General features: G+C 38.6%; 1 protein-coding gene across 1 annotated transcript; it reads left to right on the top strand.

Annotated features, from left to right (window-relative positions):
• Positions 1-98: 98 nt before the first annotated feature.
• LOC110048980 (uncharacterized) lies at positions 99-18,796 on the top strand. The gene is made up of 16 exons (XM_020754747.2): positions 99-2,431; positions 2,926-3,271; positions 3,691-4,162; positions 5,668-5,866; positions 5,968-6,120; positions 6,518-6,589; positions 7,044-7,241; positions 7,586-7,597; positions 10,916-11,782; positions 12,108-12,453; positions 13,100-13,571; positions 13,682-13,880; positions 14,296-14,451; positions 15,441-15,479; positions 16,293-16,394; positions 17,066-18,796. The coding sequence occupies exons 1-16, from the start codon at positions 1,595-1,597 to the stop codon at positions 17,183-17,185; spliced, it is 4,590 nt and encodes a 1,529-aa protein (XP_020610406.2). The 5' UTR covers positions 99-1,594; the 3' UTR covers positions 17,186-18,796.
• Positions 18,797-18,946: the final 150 nt, after the last annotated feature.

Below are 18,946 nucleotides of genomic sequence, written 5' to 3'. Positions count from 1 at the left end.
TTAGTTTTACACGTGTCGGAATGAACAGCTTCCCATTTTAAAGGTTTTTTACAGTTTAATTGGACTCTGGAATCCTGTCACGAAGTGAGTCAGTTTAAGTTGGTTTTTTCCGTTTTCTAAGGCTTTGTTACTTTAAGTTGTTTCCTTTGATTTCTGGTAGTGTAATTTCGGTAATCGACCGCATGTGATTAACAATTGTGTAATACCGTGTGGTTTACTCAGTGAAATCTGTTCACGTTTCTTGGTTGATACGATGTATTATGGCCCTTTATTTTCGGTTAGTTGCTATTGTTTAAGTGTATTATTTGCTGTGTTTATTTCAGATCGAATAAAAATCTTATTTATACGATTCACGGGAATTCAGAGTCTGGGTCATTTTGGCGGTTTTCGTCCGACGGACCAAGCGGCTTATCCGCAACTATAATTTTATGCGCAAATTTGTAGGTTATCATATTCTACAAATAATAATTAGGTTATATAATATATGCATAATTATTTAGCCATGTAGTATTTTTAACCTTGTACTTTTTTACTTTTCCTCGAAGACATTAGCTAAGTCTAGCTAGTCTGTAGTCTCCTTCGCAGCCGTTTTTTGGGATGTCACGCAACGCTGCGTGACATCCCAAAGAACGGCTGCGGAGGAGACTACAATCTTGGACAAAATAAATGGAACATCTGGACCACCCCTCCCCCCATTTCAATGATGCCAAAATGGCGCGCTTTTGCTCCTTCGCGCCTTCATCATTGCTTTGGGGGGGATGGGGGATAATTGTTCCATTTTATTCTGTCCAAGATTGTAGCTACTCTGTAAATCAGAGATTAAATAAAAAGTATGTATTTATATATTTATGTATATCTGATGTGTGTATGTATGTATGTAGAACGAGGAGTGTGAGACAATAAGTACTAGTGCTATTCACAGTAGAATATCATACCGTTCACATTGCCTGATCTAACTTGTAACGTTTAGGTAATTCATTTAACGAAGGGGTCTTGTATGACTTCTTCTTAGGCTCCCTCGCCACTTCACAAGTTTATTTCTTCTTCATCATCATCATCTTCTTGTGTAAATGCTTTTTATTCTTTATTCGAGGGAAATAAATAAATAAATAAATAACACCACTGAGATAAATTTTCCTATGTAAAGCGATCGCTGTATGTAATCAATGCAAATGCATTCGCCCTTTATTGATTCAGCCTAGTAGTCGCAGAAGCTTCGAGGGAAATAGTGCGAAAAAGTCACCCGAACAACGAGCAGATCCCTCATTTGGTTGGTTGTAGATGTTTCTGGCTCGATTCGTGTTTTAGTGACCACGCAACGCAACGAAGAGATCGGTATGCATAATGTCAAAAAGATAAGAAATGTCATCCACGGCCAGTCCGATCAATGTCAAATCTTGTCATAAATTTGACGTGCGAATATTTTCGTTGGGACATCATAAAAAAATAAAGAACTGGATCTGTCGTGAGAGCGGAAAGGCGCTGAGTAAGGATCTGCTTGTTTCTTCCCATATCAGGAAAACAAAAGAGCAAAGCACAATCGGACAGTGCGCTGCGTGCATACAGTTAGACGATTCAAGCACTCTGCAGCATTATGTGGCAAGATCTTGACAAACAGAACAGGGATACCTTCGATAGGTTTCTGGAAATAATACAGGTTGGAACAAAGAAAGAAATGGATACTTTCTTGTTTTGTCTATTTACAACGGATAAGAACGAAAACAAATATAGTGAATCTCAGATAGATCCTTCTGAGAAACTTAGACACGCCCTCAATGATAATAATCTTGTTGAAGCTTGGAAAGTCATGGTCGAGGCCAACGAGAGGAAACTCAGCCAAACACTTGAAAATCTCAGTGAGGTCTGTACAATCATCACCAAGAAGAAGAGCAGTACAGAAGATGGGTGCCATCTCAAATGTAAGTGGGATTCTCAGAAAGTGTATGAAACATTGAGGAGCTCAATATTTTGGATTTTTAACTGTGATGAAGGCGACCCAGAAGAAGGGACAGAATTGCCAAGCGAAAAAGAACGGAGATGGATCGATATACTCAGCAACCCACTGTACATCAGTCTGGAATGGCTTTGGAGAAATAATCCCAATTCCCAGTACAAGAAAGGAATAAGACGTAAAGAAAGCAAGTCTACAGACATCATTGAAGCTGTCCTAGATGACGCCTATCTCCTGGAGAAAATCGCTTCGTATGAGCGCCACCACAAATACTATAGTCGAGATGACTACAGGCAACGGGCGATGGAATATGAGAATTTTGCTATTGATGTCGTTGAGCAAGTATCAACCTCAGAGTTAAACCAGCTTCACGAAATCATGGACATCAAAGGAAATGGTTCTTTACTGAAAAAGAAGCCTGAAAATTTTCATCAGAGCCTTAGTCTCCTCAGGATAGCTGCTGATAAACAACGAAGATCGGTTGGAATACGCTTTAATTGGATTCTTTTTCTTTTTGTGAAAGAGTATGTCCCTGATTGTGGAGTCAAAAAATATACCATGAAGATACGTCGACTCCTGTTATGAGTATATGCACCTGTTTCGGAGGCAAAATGCTCAATATTAGTTAAACTTACTTATATCAGTACCAGTCATCCTATTCCATTTCTTGAATGCCAAAGTCATCAGAGTGGTCTAACCAAATAGTTTCAAAATATGCAATTGTATAACGATCTGAGAAACAAAAAGTTAATATCAGGGGTGTCGAGTCAAAGGGTTATTACTTTGGAATAAATGAACACCGGAAGAAAGGAATTCGCGGAGAGGAGAAAAAATTACTGTCGAACAGTAGCACTTTCACAAACGGGAGATTTTCATTGACGCGTTGATTAATTTCTTTTTTTTTTTTCTTCGAGGACTCAGAGCTTTGGTGATAATTTATGCTAATTTGTAATTTAAATTCTGATCGTTTTCAGTTCGTGGCAAGTCCCAAATGCCAGTATGTTCTCAACGAGATCATTTATCGTGGATGGCAAAATTGGCGAGATAATGGCTTAGTGAGGAAAACCCTGTGGCTCTTTCTTCATTTCTTTCTTGTGGCAATCACTTGTCTCGTGTATATTCCTGTTCGATTGATTCGGAGGAGCTGTTGCTGTGGAACACTTCAAGACAATTGCTGCTGGAAGTTAAGGAAGTTGTACGAACTTCCTTACGCCAAGTTTGTCAACCACACCATATCGTACATGCTATTCCTGAGCCTGCTTTTCGCCTCGTCCTATCGACACGAGATCGGCGCAAACCAAACAGGTTTAGTGTGGATTGGTAAGTTTTAACACTGAAACCTTGGCACTATTTAACAGTCCATCGCCCAGGGCCATTCCGTTAACTGTTATCATTACTCTCTTCACTGCACGAAAAAGGCATTATCCTCCTCGCCATAGAATCCTAGTGCATTCAAAGCGCACGCCATACATGATTTTATTTTTATTGGAATTTAGTTTTCTATATTTTGGGGGCGTTTTTAACAAAACAATTATTCCACTCCCGCTTGCTGGATATGAGATGATCATAGCTACGCTACGCGCCTCGTCAATTATCATCTCACATGCAACGCGCGCTGGTGGAATAATCATTAAATATACGATAATATTATAAAAGAGAGTAATGTGAAAGTTTTTTTGTAACATTTTCCAAAACCAATTCTCGATAGAGACGTGCACTTTTTTAAATTTCATTCTCAGACTATCCGGTGCTTGGCTTTGTTGTTGGCTTGTTTCTTCAGGAAGCCTTGAAGGCCAGAAGGCAAGGATTCTTGAATTACATATCCAAATGGTGGAATGTCGTAGACACCTTGATTGTCTTTACGTTTCTGCTGTCTTACACAGTGTGGCTGAGTGCATGGGGGTATTACGGAGAGTGGAAGCCCAGAAAATCTGCATTTATTGTGGCTGATAGTATTTATGCCAGCGCCACGGTGATGGCCTTTTTCCACTTAGCCCACGTTTTTCAAGTCAGTTCAGTATTGGGTCCTTTGCAGCTGTCACTTTACAAAATGCTGAAAGCTGTTCTCAAGTTTCTCGCCATCTTTCTGCTCCTCTACATTGCATTTGCTACTGGGGTGGCCAAGATATACACGTACTATGTTGCTTCGCAGATCAAACTACGAGAACTGGACGAAAGTCACGGATACAAGGCGTCTCATCCATATGGCAAGTACGTGTTACAGAATTGTATTAAGCCACTGATTGTAGGCTCAAATGAAAGAGGTATAATCAATCAGTGAAACAAAAGGCTTTCTACCCGCAGGAAGCCCTGCTATAAAAATGGCGTTGGTCCTTCTACGACATTCTGGAAAGTTAAACTAAAAATTAAAGGTACTATCGTTTTGTAGGCGTGGTTTAAAAGTGCCAGTTCTAAAACAACAAATTAATTGACATTCATTTTTTTTATAGTTAAAATAAAGACGATTCTTTTAAACACAACACAGCACAAAGATTTGTTTGCCTCAATGCCTTAAAAGGGACCGAAATAACTTTAAGATTTTAACACCGTAAACGGTGTTCGAGTTGGTTCAACTCTATATAACGTCGGGTAATAAGAGCTCAGCCACTGAACTATGCTTAGTTAATATATTGCTTACTTTGTTAAATGCTGGCTTGATTAGGTTGTCGATACGGCGTCAGTCGCCAACTACAGTCTCTCTGAGAGCACCTTTGCCGAACAATAAACAGCCCATAATCCTAGACTTAAGGACTGTGACTACTTTTATTTGTACGCACACGTTCTGCGCCTCACGCAAGGCATAGTGTTGACATAGGGTTGACATTGACGCAATCAACTACGCTACCAAGTACATGACGAAACTGAAAGCAAAATGTTCCCACTGGCCCTACTGTGACCAAATCAAGTTTAATGAACCTGTACTTAACCGAGGAAGACCAGAATAGCAGCATATCGCTAACCACTAACTGTTAACGTCTTCCAGCTGAAAACTAGCTGTTATCTGTCGGAAATTATACTGAAATCTAACTGTAAACATGAACCTGCAGATGGCGTAGTGCGCGTGCAAAACAAGTGCGAGATACGCAAATGTCTTACTTACTGGGGAGCTGAAAGAAAAAAATGTAACGGGCACCGTAAAAGCTTTCAGAAAAGATTAATAACTTTAAAAAACGCGTAGTTACTCCAAGTTTATGATATGAAATGGAAGTGGCAAGCCTATTCAATAAGTGACTAGTTTCTGGCGGTGAGCAAAAGGTATTTAGGCTGTATTTTAGCTGAACCAGAGCCGGAAAGGCTGTCACAGACGCTAAAAGCGCTGTAGCAAAGATTTTGTTATAAAAAACATACCCCAAATGGTTTTTATGGTAACATTTACCATGCATTTCAGTTTAAGATCTTTATAAATGTGTTTGCTTTTCTGTATGTAAAGGCGAATTCTAAGGAAATCTGTGAAGAAATATCCTTTCCTTCTTTTTTTCAGAAAAATGCTGATGTCAACATTTTTGTTGCGATTCAGGGCTAATTATCTCTAAAAAAAATGCGTGGCTACCCCAATTTTTCTTTGTGGATTCCAATAGCCCATGCAAAGATCTACATTTTCCGCGTGATCCTAACCTGAGGCAAAAACCTTTGTATTTATTAGGCACCGTCCTTACACCATTTACTTCTGATAAAACCTTTAATCTAACACATGATTGTCTGTGGTTGCTTTCCAGACACTCAACGACGTTCATCACAATGTTTTGGATGTTACTTGGTACTGTGGAAGACGAGAAAATCTTAGTGGAAGATCCCGCCTTTTCACTCACGTCCACATTTGGTCGCATTTTTATGATTGCTCACGTGGTGTGCACCGTCATCGTAGCTTTAAACATGCTGATCGCTATGATGAATAACTCATTTGAGAAGATCATGGTAAGTTTTCTTCCGTGCATCCAGATTGTTATAGTTTTAAGTTTGAATAAAAATCTTTTGTCAGTTCTACTTCAATGAGATGACCTTTATTTCCTTCTCAGGAAAACTCAGATGTAGAGTGGAAGTTTTCTAGGACTCAGAAGTGGCTGGAGTGGATCGACCAAGGCGACACGATTCCAGTGCCTTTCAACATTGTGTATCATTTTTTGCGCTGCTTTTTTCTAAACTGCCGTAGACCGTTTTGCTGTAAAGAGGTACGACGACTCGCTGTATTTAATTTAATACGGGATCCTGGGCGAGTTTAAAACAAGGAATGGGGAAATGACGAAACCACACTTGACAATGTGTGATACGCTTAACCCATACAATTATCGAGAGTAACCATCGTCACGTTAGTGATATTCAGGCTAACTGGAGCGCTATTTAGGGTAACTATAGTGACATTTCGTCATTTCGAGTTTTAAATACGTCCCAAAATCCTAGCCTAGTTTGCCCATTGTAGACTCCGTTATTTATCGAGGTCATTTTGTTCAAGTCGGCAATTGTTTTACGTTCATCATTTAATGATTGAAATCTGGCGACAACATACAACGATAACACTTCAAATTGGCTTCTTTTGTAATCTGCCATATGATCATTTATTTCAATTAGAGACGAAAGTGCCCAGAGCGAAGCAATTTACAAGTACAGTTTGGTGAAGCACAAGACTGTGTTCATGTACAGGTTAGTTATTAAACAGTCGTTTAAGTAATATATCAAACACGACAGACTGTGTTTCACCAAGTTTCCAAATACCGAGAAAAGAGTTGAAAATACGACGAGTATCGGACGAAGTATTTTTTACGAACTTAGGTGCTTGGAAATGTAGTCAAACGCTGTCTTAAGTGTTTGATATATCTTCTGAATCGAAACTAAAACTAGGGAGAAAGCGAGGGAATCAAATCGTAAAAATCTATGCTAATCCACACACCGTCACGTCACATGATTTCCTTTGTTTAAACTTGATGAATTATTAATGAGTTTAAGAAAAATAGTTATCATAATGCCAACTCACTAATTCTCTAAAGTTTGTGTCTCCTCAGCTAAAATGAGGTGCCCCTTTGATGAGGAGCTGATCCAGGACAGAATTCCAACATTAAATCAACTGCTGACTTACAACTTTTCACTAATGCTCTAGGTTTTTCCTTGCTGCTGCCCCTGTATTTGTTCTGGTGGTATCCGCAGGTGCTCATTGGAATGCACCAACTCCCTGACAGAGAAAAATTCCATCGTTAGAGAGGTATGCTATTCACGTGCGCTCTGTATTCCATTTTTCTTTTTCTCGAAATTAAAAAAAAAAAAAAGAAAAAAGAAAAACAACACACACATAATTATTTAACTGAAGGGCTACATCTTAAAAAGGTCCATGAGTACGGTAGGACGGTAGCAAGATAGTCAATAATATCTGATACTTTGGCTGATCTCTAAAGAACTTTTACCAATTAGACTAGTTTACCATTTATTCAACAACTACATTCAACACCCTCTATCCAATGGAATGACGTCATGGATAAAAAAATCATCTATTAATCATTTTTTCACGGTAAAGGTTTTAATCTTCAATTAGCAAGAAAATGTGAAACGGATTTCCTCACTCAGTACTGCTACGACTGAGAAAAAACTCCCCGCCAGCTTTTTCAGTGGAATCAATCACAACCTTTTTTCTTTTTATTATTACAGAAACGCATACAGGTAATGAGAACACTGGTCGTGAGATATCTGAAAGACAAGAGGAATGGCTACTTAACAAGATGGAAGGAACTTACTGTACAATAATCACCATCACGTCGGGTGGCAGATGACTAAACAATCATTTTAATCATTGATTCGTGGCACATATTACCAGCATACCTATTTTAAGTACTTCACGTACTTCAAAGAAACGAAGCTTTTTTAAGATATGTGTTTTTCACAAGCTGGGTTGTTTTCATACCTGAAAACGCGAATAGTGCAGTTATACATTCTGTCCACTTAGAATTTAGAAGTGACAAAGTAGGCGTTGTCAATTAAAAGGGGGGGGGGCGCATCTTATCTATGTTTTGTGTAATTAATTTGTTAGTCAGTTAGTTAGTTTGGATTTTTGTTTATTTTTTCTTGTAGCAAAGTTATATTTTTGCCTCTTCGAAAACAAAGTGGCTTATAGTGAAGTAAAATAATATAACCTATCCAAATGTAGAAAATGAAGTCAAAATGTGTATTGACGCTCCATGGCGTTCTATCCACCAGGAAGATGACACTCAGACCAAACAGAAACAAGTGACTTTGCCTTCCTGAGTGTTCATATCAATCTGCAACCTAAGTCAGCTGTTAACCATCTCTTTTTAGAAATTACCAAGTTAAATTCAATCTCGTAAACAAAATCTAGAGGGCAATGAGGTCCCAGTACCGCATACGCTTCATTCGTGGACTGTTCTCTACCGCTGAATTAAACGCCTTATATTTTGATGAGCTGAATTTTACTAGCTGTGTAATCATCCACTGTTTCTTCGTAGGCAGTTACAGGATGTGATAATCGCTGATTTGTTTGTTTGTTTTAATTCTTTTTACCATTTATGAATATACAGTGGAATCCCGATTTCTCGACCCTCCATTTTCGAGCCTCCCGATAACTCAAACCAAAAGTCGTTTCCCCTCCTCAATCAAACGCTGTTAATATTTTAGCTCCGATTTCACGAATTATCCGATTTTTTGAACCAATTTTCGTTTCCCTTGGAGGCTCGAAAAATCGGGATTCCACTGCATTTACAAAATATCAATGTATAAGGCAAGGAAGCCCAGGGAAGCCAATAACGCTTATGTAAAGGACTACCTTAATACAATTAAGACTTTAAAAAAATAATAAAAATGCTGTCGTCGGCACGCAATGCTGTCAATCAAGCCGACACCACCGTAAAAATGTATAAAAAAATAAATATAATTCTGATCCTAACCTTGAGACTTGGCCTCTGCAATACCACTGCAGAGCTCTACCAACTGAGCTATTAAGCCAACTGGGACTTTTGGTCACGTTGTGAGTTCGTAATATGCCCGAAGATCACTGAAGATATACAAGTAAATATATTAAAGATCGTCCATTTGAACTACTCAATAAAGATTTAAAGCTCTTAAAGATCGTTACACTGATATGGTCTTATGTACGCCGGACACTTTGGTAGTCGAGAAGATAGAGACTGAAGAAAGGTTCAGGCTTGAACGGGATTCGAGCCCATGACCTTCGCGACTGTATCGTTGTAGCGTTTTACCAAATGAGCCATCAAGCAAACTGGGAACTAGTCATGCTGTAAGTTCATATTATACCTGTAAATGGTGAAGATGAAAGAATTGGTTCAAACTTAGCGTGCGTATATCGAGTTATGGATGCACGCGGGAAGTTTGGAGCAACTCTAGCTTCTTGAGTGCTCTCCAAACTTCTCAAGTGCAACCATAACTCGATATACGCACAGCTAAAAGCATGAACCAATTCTTTTATAACATGGCGACAACATCCTGGGCGCTAAAACATGTGTTATTTGTGATTGACTACAAAGCTCTCACAATGCACGGTGAAGGAAAACAAAGGTCATTAAGATCCTGAAACGCCACAATCGGTTGAGCAACAGTTGAACAAAAACGCTTAACCTGGTTTCTAAAACTGTCGATGAAAAATTCGCTTCTTCGAATTAATTATAATGAAAATGTAGGCAAACAAAGTCAAAAATACTTGATGAGAGTGCACACAAAAAAATCAAAATAACCAAGTTTAAGCAAACATCTTAGCTTGGCAAAAGTCAAAGGCTCGAAGTAGGGTTTGGATTGTTGAGAATAATCTTCACATTGCCGAAACTTAAACAAAAGGAACTTGCACTAAACTCGACGGAAATTATGCAGCTAAATTGAAAATGCTCACGCTATCTTATATACGCACGGCCGTGCGTATATAGTGATTTTGTTCATGATGGCTCAATAGGAATTAGATAGGACTAGCGCGCGCGCTATGTTATGAATGAAAGTGGAGATGAAAGATCATGTACTTGAAGTGGGAGAGAGAGATTTAAAATCATGAGCATATGTACACAACTTTTGAGTTGCTTGCCGCTAACTGGCTAAAAGCAATTGCGAGACCATTGCCTGAAAAGGCTCGAATAAGATTCGAGCTCATGGCCTCTCCGATATACCGGTGTAGTGTTAATGACATTAATCGACCGTAAGTTAAATTTTCATTGGCTTTTAAACAACTACAACAAATGTGTGGTGGAGTAACTTAACCAAACCGCGCTCTAAGGAAGTTGAAAATTTTGGCCGAGGGTAAGCCATGATCCGGTATTTCGTTTTAGCGTTTTATTAAAATGGAAAGACAAGAACTGAATTATGGCTTAATTAAACTGCTGACCAAGGAGAAAAAGCATGTAAACAGTGCAAGTCAAGAACACTTTTCTGATGTTCCTTGTAATGTAAACAAAAATGGGCACCTAAAAACTAAGTTAATTATAGGTGCGTCAGCGCCTTTTAAGAAAAATAACTATTTTAGTTTTAAAATTGTAGTCAGTTGCAGTATCATCAAAGATCACTCAATAAATTACATGTAAAGGAGCCTCCAGCTTCAAAAACAGTGTAATAACAGTTCTTCTTTGAACAAAATTGGTCGGTTAAGACATTTTCTCTGTTCAGTTACTAAGACACCTTATCTTGACTCTGAATTAGTTGGAAGCATCCCAGAATGACCAAATTTAATCAGGTGTCTGAGGTCACAGAGATAAAATGGAAAGAGGTCCTCACAGCTGTTCGCGTGTTTAGTTAGATGATACGGGCAGTCTGTGAGTAAATGGAGAGTAAATTAACTTATTCTGTTACATGTATGGCAGATCCCGTGACACATTGTATTCCTTCATCAAATGGGAACTAACTTTTATAGCCGTGGTTCAGGTAACTGCAGATTACGCTTTTTTTGTAATTTTTTTTTCGACTACCCTAATCAAGAAAACAAAGACCTAAATGCCCTCGATCAGTGCTTTTTGTGACGAAACGTAACAAAGGAAGCACAGCAGAATGGCGCACGAAGTTTCCCTCACAGATGTCCATCTGCAGACGAGCGACACCTTTGACAGATTTCTACAAATAGTGCAGGAAAGAACAAAGGAAGAGGCGCATATTTTTTTGCTAAGTCTGATTGAAACAGCTGAAAACGCGAGCGATTCCAAGAACAATCCGTTAAAGCAACTGGCAGACGCCCTCGAAGATGGTAACGTCGTTGAAGTTTGGAAACTCATTGCCAAGATCAACGAGGATGAAAACAACCAGACACTTGAAAATTTAAACGAGATCTGCAGAATCATTGTCAAGAAGGAGAACAACAAAGAAAATGAGAGTCATTTCAAGTGCATCTGGGATTGCAAGAAACTGTGCAAAACAATAAAGAACTCATTCTGCTATATGTTATGCTGGATTTCCCAGTGCGATGAAGGTCTAGACGACCTCGAAGAGGAGGCAGAAATGAGAAGCGAAAAAGAACGGAGATGGATCGAAATCCTTAGCAATCCACTGTACATCAGTCTGGAATGGCTTTGGAGGAACAATCCCAATTCCCAGTACGATAAAGGAATAAGACGTAAAGAAAGCAAGTTTGCAGACATCATTGAAGCTGCCTTGGATGACGCCTATCTTCTGGAGAAAATCGCCTCGTATGAGCACTATTACAGCCGAGATGAATACAAGCGTCGAGCTGAGGAATATGAGACGTTTGCTGCTGATATCGTTGAGCAAGTAGACACTTCAGATTTAAACCAGCTTCACGAAATCATGGACATCGAAGGAAATGGTTCTTTACTGAACAAAACGCCCGCAAATTTTAATCAGAGTCTTAGTCTCCTCAAGCTGGCTGCTGATAAACAGCGGAAAAGGGTTGGTATACGCTTTTATGAAATTTTATCACTTTTGAGACTGCATATTATCAGGTTAAAAGAATTTTCCTGTGACTGTGAATAGTGAGTCGACTTCCATATGTTCCTTCTTTACAACTGAACTCACCTAGTTTATTGCGTTGTTTCCGTGTTTAAGCCAGACATGAATAATAGCATTTCAGAAAACCCTCGCCTCGGATTGAGAAGAAAAATCATAATTATTCTTATTCGGCTCCATTGTTGCAATCAGTCAACGCTTCTTTTACTCTAATTTTTATTTTCTAGGTCTGTTTGTAATTAACGACTAAAATTCTGTTCGCTTTCAGTTCGTGGCAAGCCCCAAATGCCAATATATTCTCAACGAGATTATTTATCGCGGTTGGCTAAATTGGCAAGATAAAGGCGTAGGGAGAAAAGCCTCCCGGTTCCTTATCCAGTTTGTCCTCGTCGCAGTTACTTGCTTCGTTTACATTCCTGTTCGACTGATACGAAGATGCTGTTGTTCTGGTAAAGTTGACGATATCTGCTGCTGGAAGTTTAGGAAGTTATACGAACTTCCCTACTCCAAGTTCATCAACCACACTATGTCTTATGTGCTATTCCTTTGCCTTGTGTTCGCCTCGTCTTTCCAGGATAAGTTTGGAACAACTAAAACAGGCCTGGCTTGGATTGGTAAGTTTCGATGCCCATGATTACTGAGCCACTGAGGTAATGCAACTTCACTAGACTTACTGAGCATTAAACGGCCTAGTTGTTATGCTATTTAGTTGTCTTTGAACGCTTTCTGCATTGATCCGTCACCTTGAGGCAAGGCCCTTCTGACTCATGCATATAAGGACATTATTGCTTGCGACCCATAACCACTAAAAATTTAACTCAACTAAAATAAAAGCGTACCCTTGGAAAGTCAAGAAGCATGAGTTAATTGTAACGGCTACAGATAAGGAGCAATTAATAATCTATTAATTGTAATTCATTAGTCAAACACATTTTCTACTTCCTACCGCTTGTCCAGGACTTTTGTTGGTGAGCCTTAACGGTCGAACTGTGTAAGTGGTTACCTGCCCACTCTCTCAGGGTTGGCACACATTCAATAAAATTTTGACTCAGTTCTTCCTTTCATGTACTCAGCATAAATATACGGCCATGTAGCTTTTTATACGCACAGATTGGCTAGATCAGGTTAAGCCAGGCTATTACCAAAACTACGATAAGATTTAATCAACAGTGCTTGTAGATTCTATGGATCAATTCTGGATGAAAACTGAGCATTATTTTTTGTATTAATTATTATTTTTTGTATTAACTTCATCCTCAGACTATCCAGTGCTTGCCTTTGTTGTGGGCCTATTCCTGCAGGAAGCCCTAGAGGCCACTAGACAAGGATTCTTGAATTACTTTTCCAAATGGTGGAACGTTGTAGACACCATGATTGTCTTTACGTTCCTCCTGTCTTACACAGTATGGCTGAGTGCATGGGGGTATTACGGGGAGTGGAAGCCCAGAAAATCTGCATTTATCGTGGCGGATACCATCTACGCCAGCGCCACGGTGATGGCCTTTTTCCACTTAGCCCACGTTTTCCAAGTCAATTCAGTGTTGGGTCCTTTGCAGCTGTCGCTTTACAAAATGCTGAAAGATGTGCTGAAGTTTCTTGTCATTTTTCTGCTCCTCTACATCGCTTTTGCTACTGGGGTGGCCAAGATATACTCGTACTATGTCGCTTCGCAGATCAAACTACGAGAATTGAACGACAGCCACGGCTACAAGGCGTCTCACCCATATGGCAAGTACGTATGACAAAAGATATTCTACTTTTAAACAGAATGATAGTGTCAACTGAACAAAATTAAACCACTGAGTGAATTAAATTTATTATGGATTGAGTTTTACATTTCAGGCACACAAATACTTTCATTGGAATGTTTTGGCTGTTACTTGGTCTGGTGGAGGAAGACAAAATCGTAGTTGAAGATCCTGCGTTTAAATTGTCGTCCACATTTGGCCGCACTTTTATGGTAGCTCATATGATCTGCACCGTCATCGTAGCTTTGAACATGCTGATCGCTATGATGAATAACTCATTTGACAAAATCATGGTACGTTTACTTCTGTGCATCAAATATGGTTTTGGTTATTTGTAACGTTTTCAAGTGTTTCAATCCTGCAGCGTCTGTAAATTTTAAGGCGTTGAATAACGGTTTCGGTGTACGAACTTAGAAAACAAACGAAAGATCCTAAGAAAAACGAAGAAAAGAATTAACAAGAAAAAGGAAAGAAGAACTAGAACTTAAATGATTTAGCAATCGTGATAGACAATTTAGTATCTCTGCCAAAGCACGTGGGAACGAAATAACCAGCCAGTTCTATATGTACTTACGAACCTTAGGTCTGATCATCTCGTTGCCATCAGTAATTAGTTTTTAAACAACTTTCTAGGTAAACGTTGCCATGAACCTTATACCACTTAGAATACACTTTTCTTGCAACTGAAATCTTGTGGGCTTTTCTTAGGAAAACGCACTTGTAGAGTGGAAATTCTCGAGAACTCGTATGTGGCTGGAGTGGATCGACAAAGGCAACACAGTTCCCGTGCCTTTCAACATTCTTTACCTTCTTTTGTACTGTCTGTGTCCAAAGAGCTGGCGTAACACGTTTTGCTCTAACGAGGTAACATTGTGGCTAAAGTTTGCAATCACCTTGTTTGATTTTTATTTATTTATTTATTTATTTATTTATTTATTTCTACTGGTTTAGTGTCCACCAATCAAAGTTTAAACGAGAGAGTAATTTCTACATATGCTTTAAAGTAGTTTGACTACATACCTACCAACAATTCTTGAATTTTTTTCTCTTGTTGGGAATTGTAAAGCTGGTTCACAGCCACCTTAAATTTTCGAAAATCTTAACCCTATGTAAAAAATTATTTAAACTTTGTCAAAATTAAAGTTGCACCTTATCCTGCTAATCAAAATTCGATAATATAAAAAAGGCTTTCATCATGCCGTTTTTGAAATATAAGGACTTGAAGTTAAAATTAAGATTGTTTTAGCAGTTCATAATGGTGCTATGACAACTTATTGTGTCACGAACATGAAACCAACGTTTTCAGCAATGACTGGGCAGGTTTTTGATACCATGACTATAGCATCAACTGATAAAGTGTGGTAATAATGACCCATCAAAATCTACGTCTTGGAAAGTGCTGAAAACTGTTTTGAGCCACCTTTAAAGGTATCAACTAAAAAATTGACCAAGTCATAAGAAATGCTACTGAAGTCTCTCACCTGATACCAAGTCACTATGTATAAATCTGCATGCGTATCAGTGCTAAACCTTTCATGTGTTGTCTTCCTATTCATTGTGTTCCTATTAACATGACAGTTATAAATTTTTAAAAAAGCATATGAAAATAAACTTTCAATGAATCAGTGACCTGGCACTTATGCTGGAGAACAATACAATCACCACTAAGTTCACTATTTGACTGGTTGACTGACGCATTGCGACCAAAATTAAGTTGCCATTCAGTTCAAATACGCTGGCCTCGCGTTAATTGATTGTTGACTTTTTTAAAATACATGTAAACAAAGTAAATTATTGTTGTCCCGCCAAAGCAATCATTTACCTTACCTATCAAACTCATTTACTTTATTTAGAGGCCAAATGACCCGGAGCAAAGCAGCTTGCATCTTCAGGTAAGTGGAAAAGCGGGCTGTGCACGGGTATAGGTTACTTATTATAATCGCCATGTAAGCAATATCAGACCTAATAACTCAATCACTCAGCTAGACATACATTTCGTGATTATCGTATACTAAAAAGTCGAACTATATAATTTTCCACTTCCTAATTCCTTATACACGTGGAAAGGTTACTCTGCAACAGATCACTTAATTACCCCTTTCCCACTTCCGGGAAAGGTTGAGCACAAATCACAGGGGGTCAGATGGTCCAATTGTCAGTTAGGTTGCGAACTGATCTCACCAAGCAGAAGACGAGCGGCGCCGAGCTTTCGAGCCCCCTACTATACATTGGTTGTTAGGAAACGCTCTGAACCATGTTCAGAGCAATCAGCAATCAGCTGAAAGTTATTAACTTAACATTCATCTTTATACCTATGTCTGTAATCATTGCCACTGCGTAAAATTCATTTATTGTCAAGCTTCACGGTCAGCAGCTCTCTGGAACTTGAAACAGTGCATCCGACCGCTCAAATTGTGATAGCCCGGGAATAAGTTGTACCAAATATCTAGCTAAGGAAGCGCAGATTTAATCACATTTTATCAAAACAAATATTTTAAAGAAGTTGAACAAGTAAAAGTGCTGCTTATTCATGATATATTTAGGAAGAAAATTAGGTAGGGCAAAACTGGGTTATGACCATTTTTCTTTTTCCCTTGATTTTGCCAATACTCTTTCTCTTCATTTCTCATGAGTTGTCTGCATTGTGAATCTGAAAAGAAAATAGTAAAAATGCTCACACTCAAATTTTTTATTCTGCGTTGTAGGTTTTTCCCTACTGCTGTAGCAGCTGTATTTGTTCTTGTGGTATCTGCAGGAGCACGTTTGGATACACTTGCTGCTCGAGGGTGAAACATTCCATGAGAGAGGTACGCTCATGCTATTTTTTTTGCTTTATTTCTATTTTGGAAAAGTTACATACTCCTTCCAAACAATAATCTTTTTTCTCAAAGTTTCCAATTTTTATAATATATGCCGGCCGTATCTTGACATCATGAGGCATGACAGTTTTTAGTATTGGTTTTTATCTTGACGAGCTTAGAGCAGTAAAACGTAAAAAAAACCAAAGTTATCACTGTAGCCAATCACAATGGACACACACAAAAAAATAAATGGACACACAAAACGGTCAACCAATCAAAAGTTGACGTAATTACATGTAGCTGACGCAAAGCGCGGGAAAACGAGTGCGATTAAGTCACGATTGGTTTTGGTTTTACTTCTGATTGGATGAAAAAGTGAGTGGCGCGAATTTTTTAAGCCAATCGTGTAGCGTAGTTGATACAAAACCAATTACTTTTCGATACTGAAATGAAAACTGCTCTACTGAGTTGGTTTTATGTGTTAATTTCTTTGCGGTCTACATCAAACACTCAGTCCCAGATCCCGAAAGCTTCATAAGCAATCGTCAAGTTCAAAGACTGGTTTAGTGACATCTTTCATCGCTGCTACAAGCTACAGCTAGCTCTTATGATACACATTGCTTTTGCTAAATCAAACATTTTAGTCCAAGCATATTTTCTTTACATTTCTGGTACAGGAACGCATGGAGGAAATAAGAAAACTGGTTGTGAAGTATCTCAAAGACCGGTACTCAGCTAGATGGAAAGAGCTTACCGCGAAAACAGCAGAACATCGAACGACCAGTGAAAACATCTAATATTTCACATCGACGAGAACTAAGTTTTAAGGGTTACATCCTTTAATCAGCTGTGGTAGACGCACATATGGGAGTATTTTATTTGCCAGTTTCTCTCATACCATAAGACTATCAATACACGCAAGCAAAATCTGGAAAGACTAAAAGTAAAATTTTGAAGTAAAATTTAGAAGTTTTAATGCGAAGAAATAGGGGTACCAAAGGCAGCCTCAGGCTTATTTTAATATTCCTTTGTTTTGGTTTTGGTTGCTTTTTGCAGATTTGTCTATTGCCCAGTCGTAGAAATCGGCGTACAATTTTTTCTTTAAGAAATAAGCGCAAATTACTGCAAAAAAGTGTAACCAAACTTTCTGAACTGAACACAAGAAAACCTTGAGGGAAAGTTGTTTTGTTACCTCGTAACAGTGACATTATAAGAACAGGAATTAGCCATGAGAATCAGACTATATAGCCTGAACTTCTGAACTACCAGGCTGATCTGTTAACTAAACGGTTGATACAATACCTGGGATAGAATTTACAAACTTATTGGTTATCTAGCCGTTAACAGGCTCTGGAAAGTTTAGAGCATTTTTACAGACCTTTCCAGCAACAGTGAGGCGTAGGCCAATCAGAAACAAATATCTGAGTTTCGAGTCAACCCAGGTAAAAATGCATATATTTTTTGGTTCATAGGTTGTCGTTAAAGGTGAAACATTAGAGCTTTTAAATACACTGATTTACAGCCGGGGAATTTAGCATGCGAACTGTTAAAGCGTTCAAGGTTTAAGCCGTGGTCAAACGACCCATGATAGTTGATTCTCCCCTCACTATCATCAAGTATCATATGCGGGCTCAAACGGGAAAGCTACCATCGACTATCATGAAGAATTTGAACAAGCTCAAAGTGAATGATAGTATATGATTGTTTTTGGTCAAATGGAAGCGCACGCCACAACTATCATCGACTATCACCAACTATCATGCACCGTTTGACCAGGGCTTTAGTCTACAGGATGGCATCTCAAATAATTAATGTCGTTTGGACTTTTTTAAAGCACCTGTGTCGCATAAAATCTGGTTAATTACAGTCAATTGTTTCTCTAGAAATTAACCTAGTAACGCTCAACCATATAAGAACGAGAGGTTACTGTATTTTGTTTTATCAAACACGAGAGTCCGTGTTTCATTAAATATCCAGACACCGAGAAGATCTGCGGAGATAATTGAGATCTGGAACATTTACTGATAGCCGGACAAATAAAATCCTTCCGAGACGATGAACCGATAAAAAGGAACGGTAAAGCCTGTGCCAGACTAGAACGAGTGTCGCCGATACCTGCAGTTGAGATTTGTGCTAGAGTTTTCTCAATTTAACCTCGGCAAGCTTAGACTTTAAAACGATAAAAACTCTCATGAACCCGAAAGAAAAACCGTTCAGACAGTTCACATTTGATGAGAGCGTACAAGTGTCAGGCAGAGTCGCCGAAACAATATCAGAGTTTCAGACTAAGATCGAGCACTTTTCTCCTTCACATCGGTTCAAAACTTAAGGCTGCCTTTGCATAAGCTTCATTTATCTTTTAAATCTGTAATAAAAGGGAATAAATAATAAAATATATACGAATCGAAGTTGATATTGTCGTTGGTGCGCCCTTTAAACAAGATCCTGTTTTACTTAATTTAATTTTTGTGAAGGAACAGGTATCAGACGATTTAACGTCATTCTAACTTAAACTACTTGCTCACAACGTTAGACATAATGATTACCGATCAAACCGT

Source organism: Orbicella faveolata, unplaced genomic scaffold (assembly GCF_042242905.1).
Source record: "Orbicella faveolata isolate gen_17 unplaced genomic scaffold, um_ofav_v1 contig_36, whole genome shotgun sequence".
Taxonomy (NCBI): Eukaryota; Metazoa; Cnidaria; class Anthozoa; order Scleractinia; family Merulinidae; genus Orbicella; species Orbicella faveolata.
This window is presented reverse-complemented; position numbering and strand designations above follow the sequence as displayed.

Coding starts and splice junctions, on each gene's coding strand:
- LOC110048980 (XM_020754747.2), top strand. CDS start 1,595: ATGTGGCAAGATCTTGACAAACAGAACAGGGATACCTTCGATAGGTTT. Junction 5,867..5,967: donor ACTCATTTGAGAAGATCATG/GTAAGTTTTCTT, acceptor TTTCCTTCTCAG/GAAAACTCAGATGTAGAGTG. Junction 6,121..6,517: donor GACCGTTTTGCTGTAAAGAG/GTACGACGACTC, acceptor TATTTCAATTAG/AGACGAAAGTGCCCAGAGCG.